Genomic DNA, 15,177 nt, shown 5'->3' with positions numbered 1-15,177 from the left:
AACTGTCCTTTTACAATGTGACATTGTATATATAGAATCTGCATAATCTGTTTTTAACCCTACCAAGTCATCTACAATATAATACGCAATCAATATTAAGCCACTAACTTAGTATCCACTTATAATATCATGAAAGCACATTAACATCAATGCATAATACTAATTTTTAAGAATGCATATTATCAAGAACACTGGGTGACATTTAACATCTAGTTTATCAACATTAAACGAGGCATAAGACAAACAAGTACTAGAGTTGGTATGAAATCTAAGTTTAAAAAGATAAGTAAATCTCTTGAAACTCTTTTAAATGATATTCCCACAAATGTATACTCAAATTTTCTGGGCCTCCACAAATTTTTAGCATTAAAAGTAATTAACAAAGTGGAAAGCATTAAAAAAAAAAAAAAAAGACCATGATAAATTCATTCCTATTCACAATCCAAAAATTTAAAGAGTCGTATTGTTTTATAACTGCTGGAGAAACTGCTAATTGATATTCAATGACAACCTCTAGATGCAAGCCCCCAAAGAACTTTTTTTTTTTTTTTAATTTTTTATTGCATTTTAGGTTTTGGGGTACATGTGCAGAACACCCAAGACAGTTGCATAGGTACACACATGGCAGTGTGTTTTGCTTCCTTTCTCCCCTTCACCCACATTTGGCATTTCTCCCCCAGGCTATCAAGAGAAATAATGATCAGCAAGCACTAAGTACTGTATTCAACAAAGAATCAATCAAAATGTACTTGGGTCAATGAGAACCCTCAACTAATAAGAAGCAACTAATGTTGGCTACCCAAAGTCACAAGGAATGAAAAATTAGAAGACATCATTTGGTATGAACACTAGCTATTATTAATATATTCACTCAAGAATGTCTCTTGGCGGAGCACAGTGGCAGCTCACGCCTGTAATCCCAGCACTTTGGGAGGCCAAGCCGGGTGGATCATGTGATGTGACCAATATGGTGAAACACCATCTCTAGTTAAAAGCACAAAAATTAGCCAGGCGTGGTGGCATGCACCTGTAGTCCCAGTTACTTCAGAGGCTGAGAGCAGAACTGCTTGAACCCGAGAGGTGGAGGTTGCAGTGAGCTGAGAGCATGCCACTCCACTCCAGCCTGGGCGACAAGAGACTCCATCTCAAAAAAAAAAAGTCTCTGATGTGCATAACTAGGCTGCCCAACACTTGTGGTTTTCTTAAAACTTAAAGCTGATTACATCTTCTGAATGGGTAAATTACTAACAAAATGACTGTGACCCTTAAATATTAAATGTTTAATTTATCCAGCAAGTATTTATCAAGGGCCTATAATGCCTTAAAGACAACGCAGACATGAGGAATGAAATGGTCAACAAAACAAAAGTGAAAAATCATTTGCCATGGTTGACTGAATGAAAAAAATCTAACATTTGAACACTTTGAAAACTGCATTCATTTTCCCTTGGTCTACTAAGCAGACTATGTCTTCAAACATCCCTTTAGTGTGCTACCACAGCAATAGAAAACAGACTATTTTAAAATGTGAGTACTATGAAAGCAAAAAAGCACGCTTTATAATAAATTGCTTTTCTCGAGACAAAAAGAGCAGAAGAGTAGTCACACATTCAGACTGTACTACATTTCTAAGTCTAATTTATCCTGTAAGCATAAATTAATATTTAGATATAAGAACACAGACCACCATTACTAACTGAGCAATCAAAGGATACAAACTGAAATGAGAAGAAACAGCCTTTGATATGGCAATATTTTAGTTTTACTATTTCACTGAAACCCCACAAAGAATAGAGATGTAAAATTCAAATAGCCCAGCCTACATTTCATTTATCAGTAATTCAAGATTCTGCAATGTAACCTGGCAACAGTACTTCTTGACCACGTTTTGTGTAATTATTGAACAATCTTAAAAGCAGCAATCAAGTTACTGATATACCATTTAAAACCCACAACACTATGAAATATCAAACCTTTCCAAACAGCAAAGATAGAGGAAAATTAGTGAAAGAATACACATTCAGTTGGGTGCAGTGTCTCATGCCTACATTTCCAGCACTTTGGGAGGCTGAGGCGGACAGATAACCTGAGATTAGGAGTTCGAGACTAGCTTGGCCAACTTGGTGAAACCCATCTCTACTAAAAATACAAAAATTAGCCACCATGGTGGCGGGCGCCTGTGGGGAACAAAACAAGAATCCATCTCAAAAACAACAATGAAAAACAAATACACGCTCAAAAACATGCATTATGAGAGTAAAAGAACTTATAGAATAATTGCTAAATGTTTATAAGAAACTAAGAACAGCCACACAAAACAATCCACGAAAAGAAAAACACTGAAAAACATTCAGCACTCTCAAGAGAGACGAGGGATGGGGTGGGGATAACATGACCACAAAGTTTCATTTACAGCACCTAAACCAGATGCAAAATAGATGTACCTATTAACATATACACCAGTAGAAAAGACTATCAATTATGATAACCAGCCCACAAACATAAAAATACCACGGTAAAATATCCAGCACCCTTCCCTGCAACCAATAGAGGCAGCTAGGGAACATCTGTGCTTCACACTGAAATATTGCAGTGCTGAAACTGGCTACTGCTGTGTGAAATAATTATTATGCAGAAGAGGCCTCCGCAGTTCAAAGACTATATACAAACCTGAAGGCAGAAAGCAGTGTACAGAAAATTAGTTTGCAAGCAAGAAGATTTACTTATGACTTTTTTTTAATGTTATAGAGATTTTCTTTTTATGGAGCACTTCTGGTCCAATTTAACGCAAGGTTTGATTCATTACCATTTCTGTTGACATCTTTATCACCAAAGTCACCTTTTGTTTTAAAAGCCTTCAATGTGTTCAATATTTCAAAATAATGTTATAGTATTTTGCCTAATACAGCCAATGGAACTTGATTTCTAGTGGGGAGGAGTAATCTATATTCATGTAATTAACACATAAAACTTGAGTTTCAAGATTTTATTTCCCTTTAAATTGTTTTATTTCTAGCTGTATATAGTCTGATTATCTCATAAATCTTTTCACTTGTAGAAACCTTCAACTGTATTCCCAATACCAAAAACAAGCAATGGGATAACGCTTTGCAATTGATAAATTGTGTATTGAGTTATAAGTTATTAATTTTGAGCAATGTTTGGATTCTAGTACCAATTTAGAATGTTCTGATTCAGTGGGTTGGGAGTAACATCCTACAAACCAGAAAAAACTTCTGCAAGTTATTCTAATATACAGAGTTAAATCACACCATTCTATTTTGAAGTTTTAAAATTATGTGCTTGTCCCAGAAACCTTTATTTCAGACTATATAAACAAGGTATGTATAGTTGACACTGCTGTCTATAGCCAATTAAGGTAGACACACGGCATTTTAGGACTGACACTCTGGCTACCAGCTTTTACCAGTTTTTATCTATGTCAGGCACTCCTCTATGGGTATTCACCAGCAGAACACAATGTTCACTGAAATTAATGTGGTAAAAGGAGTTTTAAAAGTTTAGCCTGCTCTGAGAACGCACAGAAAAGACAACTCTGTAACATAGTCCAAAAAGATATAGAAGAGGAATGTAAGAAAAGGGTTTCTTCAAGTTGAGAAAAACCACTGAAGTTATTTTTACAGAGCCCCTATAAAACAGGCTTGTACTGACCATTTAAGCGAGAAAATGAAAGGTGTGTCAGGTACTCTTGCACGTCAAAAGAAAATCATCTTTTTCTTATTGTTACAGATCGCCGTACTTCTGTACGGGGCAGGCCATGGTGGCTCACGTCTGTAATCTCAGCATTTAGGGAGGCTAAGGCGGGCAGATAACTTGAGGATAGGAGTTTGAAACCAACCTGGCCAACATGGCAAAACCCAGTTTCTACTAAAATTACAAAAATTAGCTGGGTGCGGTGGTGCATGCCTGCGGTGGCATGGTGGCGCACACCTCAGGTAGCTGAGGCATGAGAATCACTTGAACCCAGGAAGCGAAGGTTGCAGTGACCGAAGATGGTGCCACTGCACTCCAACCTGGGCGACAGAATGAGATTCTGTCTCAAAAAAATAAAATTTAAATTTAAAAATAAAAGTATAACTTAAAACCAACAAACTTGATCCCTAAAACGAATAGTCTATGGGTAAGAATAGGGAAATGCCTTAGGATGTCGTGGTACTTACTTTAAAAAATGTAGTCTCCAAAATAAGATACAGAACTGAAAATGGCTAAGTTTTGATTGGGCTTGTGAGCCATGCTCCTGGCCAAGATGATCTGACTGAGGTTCTCCCAAAGCCCTCGAATTCAGTTCTGATTCTCTTTGTAATGCAAGGTTATAACAACTACTTCCAGGAAGGACTCTAGTGCATACCAATGACTCGCTAATAGCTAACAAATCCTGGCAATCTTCACTCAAAAAAGAGACTCCCTTTTAGAAGTTTACCAGCCGGTCTCTACAAATTTCTTTAACAAAAAAAAGGGGGGAGGGCGCCGGGCGCAGTGGCTCAAGCCTGTAATCCCAGCACTTTGGGAGGCTGAGGTGGGTGGATCACGAGGTCAAGAGATCGAGACCATCCTGGTCAACATGGTGAAACCCCATCTCTACTAAAAATACAAAAAATTAGCTGGGCATGGTGGCGCACGCCTGTAATCCCAGCTACTCAGGAGGCTGAGGCAGGAGAATTGCCTGAACCCCGGAGGCGGAGGTTGCGGTGAGCCGAGATCGCGCCATTGCACTCCAACCTGGGTAACAAGAGCGAAACTCTGTCTCAAAAAAAAAAAACAAAACAACAAAAAAAAAAAAAGGGGAAGACAAAACACATTGTACCATGAAGATATTCAAAATCTTAGTTCCAGCTCTTATTTTTGCTTCTTTTTGGCTCCAGATCTGTCTGCATGAATATCTAATATCCCTCAGGTACCTCCAAATCAATTTGCTCCCAAATGACTTATCTCCATTCAGAGCCTTTTCACGTCCTAAACTCAAAACCAGGTGCTACTTTCTTTATTCCCTTATTTAACACAGTAAAGTGGTATAAGGCTGGTCGTGGTGGCTCACACCAGTAATCCCACCACTTTGGGGGGCCAAGGCGGGCGTATCACCTGAGGTCAAGACTCCATCTCCAAAAAAAAAAAAAAAAAAAAAAAAAGGTGGCCTGAGCCCATAAATAGGGAATCTCTTCCCACATCAAGTCAGTTGACAAATCTCTAAGATCTCTAGGATACATTCATTAACTTGCACCCATCCATCCGAAGAGCAACCATTTATCTTATAGCTCCTGCTCATCTTTCTTCCTGTAGCTATATCCTACCTAGTCTTCCAACTCTTCATTTCTATTATACTTTACAAAAGCATAGATATGCAAATGACTAGAAATTTTTAAAAACTGGTCCTAGTTTGCATCTAATCCATGTACACAAAATGATCAGAATATGAGCCAATTTAATTTCCAAGGTATTTCTATCTAGTGAGCAATTTGTATTGGTATTAGAATAAGACTGATATGTACACAAATAACTAATACAAGGTGAGGATGATACATATTTTATAAAGGGGATACTGCAAAAATGTGCACTGTAGAATATCTTTTTAAAACATAACCTTTTTTTTCTTTTTTTGAGCCAGTCTCACTCTGCTGCCCAGACTGGAGTGCAGTGGTGTCATATCTACTCACTGCAACCTCCACCTCCCTGGTTCAAGTGATTTTCCTGCCTTAGCCTCCAAAGTAGCTGGGATTACAGATGTCTGCCACCACACCTGGCTAATCTTTTGCATTTTTAGTAGAGACAGGGTTTCACAATGTTGGCCAAGCTGGTCTCAAACTCCTGACCTCAGGTAATCTGCCTGCCTCGGCCTCCCAAAATGCTGGGATTACAGGCCTGAGCCATTGCACCCGGCCTAAATTTTGTATTTTTAGTACAGATGGGGTTTCACTATGTTGGCCAGGCTGGTCTCAAACTCCCAACCTCAGGGGATCTGTCCACCTCAGCCTCCCAAAGTGCTGGGATTACAGGCGTGGGCCACTGCTCCTGGCCAAACATAACCTTTTTTTAAAAATGTGACAATATAGTGACTGCTTCATAAGCTGTCTTTTAAGACCAAATATATATATATAAATGTATATATACATACACACATACTCTTGTCTCCGAGTCTCACTCTCTTGCCCAGGCTGGAGTTGCAATGGTATCTGCTCACCGCAACCTCTTCCTCCTGGGTTCAAGCGATTCTCCTGTCTCAGCCTCCCGAGTAGCTAGGATTACAGGCATGAGCCACCACACCCAGATAATTTTTTTTTTTTTTTTGTATTTTTAGTAGAGACGGGTTTTCACCATGTTGGCCAGGCTAGTCTTGAACTCCTGATCTCAGGTGATCCACCTGCCTTAGCATCCCGAAGTGCTGGGATTACAGGAGTGAGCCACCGGGCCCAGCCGAAGACCAAATGTAACGACCTTAAGTTGTTAGAAGTTAGCACCCAAAACCACTTTTTAATTAGAAATGACTTCTGTAGTTAAAATATACTAGAAGAGAGAAAACTGTAACACAGGGAACCTTGGAATCACCCTAACTCCTCACTTTCAAGGAGAAAGAAACAACAGTATTACTGCACATATATGTATGAGCAGTCACGTAGTCTTCAAACATGCATTTTGGAGGTATTGAAGTATTTTGGCCATTTACTAATTCACACTTGAAGGCATGTTACAGAACTCAGGGCAGAAATAAATATCAAACAGAAAACCAAAATTGGGCAGGCAGAGTGAAATAGAGAAAGCATTATCAAGTGGCCAGATAAATCCATTAGGAGGTTGCCTCATATCAAAAAGTATTATCTAGGAAATTGGTAAAGTACAAGCTGATGAGTAGTAGAAAGAGAAAAGAACAGGGAAAGGATTATTTTACTACAAGTGAGAAAAAATAGAAAACAAACAGCAATGACCATCCTCTGCCAAAAGGAACAGTGATGTTACACTCAGGTAAAACTGAGTTCTACTGTAAATGACTGAAAGGAAAAGAAAGATTTAAATCAAAGAAAATAAACTGGCTTGCAGTTTCCTCAATTATAATCCAATCTACCGTCAACCATAAAAAGCCAAGCAAAATCTGTATAAAGAACCAACAGTTATACTGAAGGAAGAAATACAGAGTGTAACTAATACTAAAAAAGAATGTTGTTGTTCTTTTCTTAAGACGACCAGAATAGTGTGCAAATAATTTTTGGTACCTGCCTGATGGTTTATCCAAAAACAATGTATATTAAGAGTTGCCTCAGTGAAGCATTTTAAATGTTAAATATGGTAGCAATGAAAAATGACCTTAATTGTGAATCTGCCCCTAAACTTAGTGATGTTGCTGTTGCTGTGCGGTGTTGCTGTTACTCCAGTAAGAAATCCACTAAACAAAAAGTACCAAAAAATTAAGATCAGACCTCACCACTTTTACATCCCAACCAATTCCTATGAAGATTCTACAAATGCAGCTTCCATGATATGCCAATACTCTGTAGATGCTTTCTTGAAGAATTTATTTCCCTTCCTGGTCCCATGTTCTAGGCCAAATCTCAGGATAAACACCACATCTTACAGTTTTATAACTACCACCAATTATTCCAAGCTGTTGGGGGTAGGGAGAGGATAGGACTTTCCCAATCCCCTAAGAAAACTGAGTCACATGAGTGAGATGCCTTCCTCCACTCTCTCTCTCAAATCAAACCACTCAAAATTGAAATTTTCAGTATGCCAGTTGAAAGAGGTGAGAGCTATTAAGCATGATAAAGGAAATAGGGCAAAGCAAGTATGGAATAATAATCAACTTTCTTTTTTCTTTAAGAGATGGGGTGGCGGGGGCAGTCTCACTATGTTGCCCAGGCTGGTCTCAAACCTGGGCTCAAGCGATCTGCCCACCTCAGGCCTCCCAAAGTGCTGGGATTACAGGCATAAGTCAACATGCACAGCCCTAAACTTTCATTATCTTCACACAACTGAAAAAAATATATACTGTTAAAATGTCACTAAAGAAACATTACGAGTATTTTGGAAACATAAGGCATACACAAAATTAATTTAATAGCTAGCATTCAAACTTAGCAAGTATTTCCAAAATATAGAAAGTTCATGATATCTTAGTTGTATGAAACAAATGATCTGTGCATTCTACATTAATAAAATAATAAAAGACGGGGCATTTCAGATTTCAAAAGTGGTTTCTAAAAAGAGGTATATATAGATGATCATGTCATCAGGTATTCCTTCTGCCTAAATATCCTGGGATTAAAAAAATTACAGTAAAATTCCTGAGTTTACATAGGATAGATGATCAAATGAGACACCTGGAAATGAAGCAGTTCCTAAAGAAGAGTATGGTACAAGACAGTGGAATTACTACTTCACTCAGAAGTTTCATGTCAAGTATAATAAGATGGGAAACATGCTGAATGAATTGGTGAACTGAGCCATCTGGAGAAAACAACTGCAGTATCAGTTTGGATAGAAAAAAATTCTGTTAAGTGATGATGAATAAAACCAGCTTTTTTTCTTTCTTTTAAATTTTCCAGCCTGTGCTATAAGTAGGCATTTTCTCATTCTATAGCCTCTTCCATTTCATTTATCTACCCATTCGAGAAACACCAATACCCAGTAAAATGCCAAGCTAACACACGTCTTATTTAAGCTCAACCCATTTCCTTTGAAACATTTACTGTTTCTGTAATTCTCATCTTTCTATCCCTTTCACATTAACCCCTTCAATCAGCATTTATCATATTCAAATACCAAATTATAAAAGGGGACTTATATTGGCATCTCAGCCAATGATCTACAGGTTTCCATAAAAAACCCACCCTCTTTAGTTACCTACCTTTAAAAACCCAAAAAAGTTCTAAGTTGACATACTTTAGGAATATTTAAATATGAAAACATTAGGGAGAATTCCTATATGAGTTCATTAAATAGATGTACAGGCATTGAACTGACTGAAGAATATGGGTGTCATTCTATCTTATTCTTCACACGAAGGAAATAATTTTAATAGTCTGTCAGGATGTGAAAATTAAGGGCATTATAAAAAACTGTCAACAGTAGCATTCTTTTGTTGAAGTAATGGTAGTACACTGCTTCAAATATATAAGAAAAATAAGTAACTGTCATTATATATCATTAAAGGATAATGAAATAAAAATCCTGAATTAGGCTGGGTGCAGTGGCTCACACTTGTAATCCCAGCACTTTGGGAGGCCGAGGCGGGTGGAACAGCTGAGATCAAGAGTTCGAGACCAGCCTGACCAATATGGTGAAACCCCGTATCTACTAAAAATATAAAACTGAGCCGGGTACGGTGGTGTGTGCCTGTAGTCCCAGCTACTCGAGAGGCTGAAACAGGAGAATTGCTTGAATCTGGGAGGTAGAGGCTGCAGTGAGCCGAGATCACAACACAGTACTCCAGCCTGGGCAACAAAGCAAGACTCTGTCTCCAAAAAAAAAAAAAAAAGAATCCTGAATTAACTGTATGGCATTAGCTAGGCAACCAAACCCACCTTAGGGGATATTAGCTGAAGCAAAGAAGAAAAACAACAAGAAAACATCTGTCACCCTCAAATGTACTCTGGATCAGATAATATTAAAAAAACTAATTCAGAGGTCAGGCATCGTGGCTCACACCTGTATTCCCAGCACTTTGGGAGGCCAAGATGGGCAGATCACGAGGTCAGGAAATCAAGACTATCCTGGCCAACATGGTGAAACCCCGTCTCTACTAAAAATACAAAAATTAGCTGGGTGTGGTGGTGGGCACCTGTAATCCCAGCTACTCAGGAGGCTGAGGCAGGAGAATTGTTTGAACCTGGGAGGTGGAGGATGAAGTGAGCCGAGATCTCGCCACTGCACTCCAGCCTGGCGACAGAGCAAGACTCCATCTCAAAAAAAAAAAAAAAAAACCCAAAAACTAGTTCATAAATTAAGAATTAGTATCTCCACCGCTCACTAAACACATGAAATCTTTATTGGTCAATTTGATATAAAAATAACACCATATGATTATAAAGTTTCCTGAGCATTAGCTTCACATTTCTGAGGATGGGCAGAGAGATAAAAATACAAGGATTAAATTTTAAGCCAGGCGTGGTGGCTCACGCCTATAATCCCAGCACTTTGGGAGGCTGAGGCAGGTAGATCACCTGAGGTTGGGAGTTTGAGACCAGCCTGACCAACATGGTGAAACCCCGTCTCTACTAAAAATACAAAAATTAGCTGGGTGTAGTGGCGGGCACCTGTAATCCCAGCTAGTTGGGAGGTTGAGGCAGCAGACTCACTTGAACACAGCAGGCGGAGGTTGCAGTGAGCCGAGATCGCGCCATTGCACTCCAGCCTGGGCCACAGAGTGAGACTCCATCTCAAAAAAAAAAAAAAAAATTTTAAGACAGGAAAATTGATTTCTCCAACAGGACCTATGCTGACCCCAAACTATGGTTGTTTTACATGGTAGATAACTGAGACTAAAGGTTGAAACAATTTATTTGCAAAATATAAATTCTAGAAGATAAGATCAGAAAAACTGTTCTAGACATTAGGCAAAGAGTTCATAACCAAGAATCCAAAAGCAAATGCAACAAAAACAAAGATAAATAGCTAGGGCCTAATTAAACTAAAGAGCTTTGGTACAGCAAAAGAAATAATCAGCAGAGTAATCAGACAACCAATACAGTGGGAGAAAATGTTTGCAAACTACGTATCCAACAAAGGACTAATATCCAGATCTACAAGGAACTCAAACAAATCAGCTAGAAAAATAAATAAACCATCAAAAAAGTGGGAAAAGGACATGAATTGAGAAATCAAAAGAAGACATACAAATGGCCAACAAACATATGAAAAACTGCTCAACATCACTAATGATCAGGGAAATGCACATCAAACCCACAATGCGATACCATCTTACTCCTGCAAGAATGGCCATAATTTAAATATAAAAAAATAACATAAGTTGGCGTGGATGTGGTAAAAACTGCTGGTGGGAATGCAAACTAGTACAACTACTATGGAAAACAGTGTGGAGGTTCCTTAAAGAACTAAATGCAGAACTATCATTTAATCCAGCAATCCCACTACTGGGTATCAATCCAGAGGAAAAGAAGTCATTATATAAAAAAGACACTTGCATACACTTTATAGCAGCACAATTCTCAATTGCAAAAATATGGAACCAGCCTAATGTCCATCAACCAACAAATGGATAAAGAAAATGTGTTATATACACCATGGAATACTACTCAGTCATAAAAAGGAAGGAAATAATGGCATTCACACAACCTAGATGGAACTGGAGACCATTATTCTATGTGAAGTAACTCAGGAATGGAAAACCAAACATCACATGTTCTCATTAGAAGTGGAAGCTAAGCTATAAGGACGCAAAGGCATAAGAATGAGATAATGGACTTCCCGGATTCAGGGGGAAGGGGGGCAAGGGAGTAAGAGATAAAAGATTACATCCTGGATACAGTGTACACTGCTCAGGTGATAGGGGCATCAAAATCTCAGAAATCACCACTGAAGAACTTTTCCATGCAACCAAATACCACCTGTTGCCCCAAAACTAGTGATATAAAAACTAAACACACACACACACACGTATGTACATATATATATTCATCTTTATATCAATCATGTGGGGTGGATAGAATTATTCTAGTTCTTCAGACACAGAGAAAATCAAGAGTACCCAAGGTCACACAGATGTGTGGCAGGGTCAAAGTTTTTAAAACCAAATTTCTGTGCTCTGAGAGCTATTTACATAGCACCAACACAGAATTTCAGAGACACATTTTGTGAGAAAGTTATCACCAGTGATAGAAACAAAAGAGGAGGTCCTAGAATGCATTTCATGTGTGGGTGATAAAAAGGAATCTATTATGAAAATACACTGTATTTTATTTAAATAGTTTACCATCTAAAAAGCATTATACATACTTGGGCAGAGGGAACGGAAAGGGGGTAAAGAAGACCTGATCTGTAACGTACAGATTATTCTCACCACTCCCCATACTAGAATATCCTTTTACTCATCCTGTCCCTCCATTGGATAACAACTGTTTATTTACAGATTTGAACAGTGCTCAAAGACTGGGCATAACTAGTTTAGAAAACCACGTCTCCTTTGATAAGAAATCAATTAGGAATGGCCATGTGGCCTATTTCTGGCCAGTAAGATGCAAAGTGAAGTATTTTTGAAGAGATCAATAAGAAACCAGGATCTTTCTCCTACATAAAATGATGATCATCATCATTTACTGTGCACTTATTATATGCCAGCATTACACTAAGCACCTAAGCCACTGCTCTATAACATCTTTTTATATGAGATACGAAAAAGGATGCATCTCACTTTGATTGCATCTGGCAACCATCTTATATCAAACAGAGCAACCAGCCTTTAGAAAATGCCAGTGCAGAACTAAGAAGAAAATGAATCCTTGATGAAACCCTGAATCAGCTGAATCAACCAATCCTGAAGGCTAGACTTCACATATGAGCATATTTTTATTATTTTAGCCAGTTTGAGTTTGAGTTTCTGAGGTTACAGCCTAAAAAGCACTGTGCTAGAAAACAGCATAATGTAGTGGAAAACTCATCAGAGGTTCTACATTTATCCAGATGAAGGTGAGGTATTAGAAAAATGGAAAACCACCTAAAGGGGGATATCATTCCTTCTATTCCTATCTTCACTCACTCTGAATTGCTAAGCACTTAAGTAATAAACTAAAATATCTCCTCCTCTTTGACTAAAAATGTTGATGCCCAACTTCTTCTTAAAATAGATAAAGGAATACTAGAGAGAAGGCTGAAAAAGCCAACGTCGGGATAAGATAAAAATCAAATGAAACCTTCACACTATAGGGACGAGAAATATCATGGCCTCTTTAAAGGTAAAAGCTCCCCCAAAAGAAGGCTATTCTCAGTTAAGGCAATTTTTCTAAGTAAGATCACCATGACTTGACTTTTTAGACTTTCTACCTGAACAAATAAAAGTGGTATGCAGGAATGTTCCCACCAAGCCTGAGTAAAGTAGAACACTTTCAATCAGCCATGAAGCACTTGTTTCCCTTGATTAAAGATGTTAAATATCACCACCTCCATTTAAATGGAACTTTGCATCTTTAGAATTACTTAAGGTATCACTGTACTGATACACGGATAGTCACATTTCATAATTTGGGACACATCTGATTGCTTTTTCCTTCAAATGTATTTCCTAAGCAACATTTACCAAACTGCTACCAAAAATACTTCTGCAACATAATAAGCATATTGTAACAATATTGTGAATTGCTTAAATGTTTATTCTATATTATAAGACATTTTAAGTGCCTTTGATAGCTAATAAAACCACAAAAAAAATGTGAGGCAACTTATTTTCCAGTTCACATTAACTGACATCCCACAGAATGGTGCCAGAAATGCTACTACTCTAAGCTTGAGGAAAACTGAAACTTCCAGGCATCCCTCATTCTCCACACTACTTGCACTTACCCTGGACCCTAATTCCTCGACTGCACTTACCTTCAACCACTGTGTGATCTAAACTCTTCGCAATCTACTGTTTTTAGCATTTTGGGTTGTATCGCTCTTTCACATCATTAACATTTTTCTTTTAACTCATGTAAGGTAGAAACAGTACTTGCATAGTTTTCTACTTTAAAAATCTAGAACAGTTAGATACTCTTGAGTACAGTTTTTTTTTAAACCTTCAGTAGTTCCTTATTAGTGAGCTCAAAACATCTATCTTTATCTCCCCAACCACCCCTCCTTTAGAATCAAGATAGTCTGCAATCGAGATTCACAATACAAGAACCATTATAGACAATAACCATAAATTCACAAAAACTTAGTAACTTTTTCCTAGAACTGCTACTCCTTTCAAAATGTTAAGTCCTCTGTTGGGCAGGGAAACACTATTTTCAGAAAAACCCCAGCAAGACCTAAATTGATGGTTCAGATAGCATAAAAAACTCAATGAAAAATGAAAAATTGGAGAAATATCAAATTTCCACGGATAGAAAGTTATTTAATCAACATATCATCTTTTCCCAACAATGTTTATGCTCACAAACCAACAGTCCAAATGCCTTGCAGAGAACACTCTTTTTTCTAATTTAGATATAAGGTGTGCTTCTGCTGGTAGAGGTGGGCAGATTTCTACTGAGACCCTTGGAAACAGATGGTCAATGATTGGGTCACAGATAAACATCCATTAAGTATCTGGTTCTCAACTCTATAGTGGCAAATCCATTCTAGGGGAGTTATTTACATATCCAAATTGAGATTGAAAGCTTTACCCTTTCCTGGTGACAGATCTTAGTTAAAACTATTTTTTTAAGTGTAATGTATAATGTTACCATGGAAGTCTTAGCATGACTACTTTGTACCTTGAAACTCTAGTTCACAGTTGATAAACAGTTCTGTCACCTAAATTTTCAAATTTTCTTTTAAAGTGGCAATATAAATTCCAACATTTCTCAATGCGCTAACATTTAAGAACAACAAAAACAAAAAACCATAAAATGAAACATTGTATCTTGAAAAAAACCCAACAACCTACCTTTAAACTAGACTCATAGTCTGTGTTCACTTTGAACATAAGCCCAAGTCGTAAATGAATTTCCTTGGCTCGACAAAAGCTGGGATCAACATAAAGCACCTCCTGAAATGCTTTAATTGCCCTGAAAGAATATAGACATAAGATATCTTAACTTTTTAACACGCGCATGAATTTTTGCTTGGTAGTACAGTAAAACTTCTGTATTATGCAATATTGCTTTAAAGGAAATGTTGGTTTTATAAAAATGATGTTAATAAATACTAAAAAAGTAAAATTGGAAAGGGGCACATGGACCTTTTATATAATTAAATGTATATAATCTAATTTAATATAAGGGGGAGGAAGATCAGTTGAATTTAAATTATTCAAACAGACAATATTTCATGGTTTAATCAAATTATCAGTATAAATAACTGATTTCATTGTTTCTGGAATTTCCTAGGGGAAAACTGGGTGGGGCAGACAGGAAAGTTTTTAAGGATAAGGGATTAATCTTGCTTCTAGTCTACTCAAAAAATAAGTCTTCTTTCTAAAATTTTACATTTCTGTCTTTCATATTTAGGCTTACAAACCATCTGTACCTTATC

The 15,177-nt window shown here is 37.5% G+C and overlaps 1 protein-coding gene across 16 annotated transcripts in view; it reads right to left on the bottom strand.

The window, feature by feature from the left end:
* The window catches only part of KDM6A (lysine demethylase 6A), a 200,124-nt gene that overhangs the window by 71,891 nt on the left and 113,056 nt on the right, over positions 1–15,177 (bottom strand). For all 16 annotated transcript variants that reach the window (XR_013531672.1, XR_013531673.1, XR_013531674.1 and 13 more), the window contains one exon: positions 14,591–14,711. Coding sequence is in view for 12 of the 16 variants with exons in the window: in XM_078363572.1 (XP_078219698.1) it covers positions 14,591–14,711 (121 nt within the window). In the remaining 4 variants the exon portion in view is untranslated. The remainder of the gene's footprint in view (positions 1–14,590; positions 14,712–15,177) is intronic.

Source organism: Callithrix jacchus, chromosome X (assembly GCF_049354715.1).
Source record: "Callithrix jacchus isolate 240 chromosome X, calJac240_pri, whole genome shotgun sequence".
Classification (NCBI taxonomy): domain Eukaryota; kingdom Metazoa; phylum Chordata; class Mammalia; order Primates; family Cebidae; genus Callithrix; species Callithrix jacchus.
This window is presented reverse-complemented; position numbering and strand designations above follow the sequence as displayed.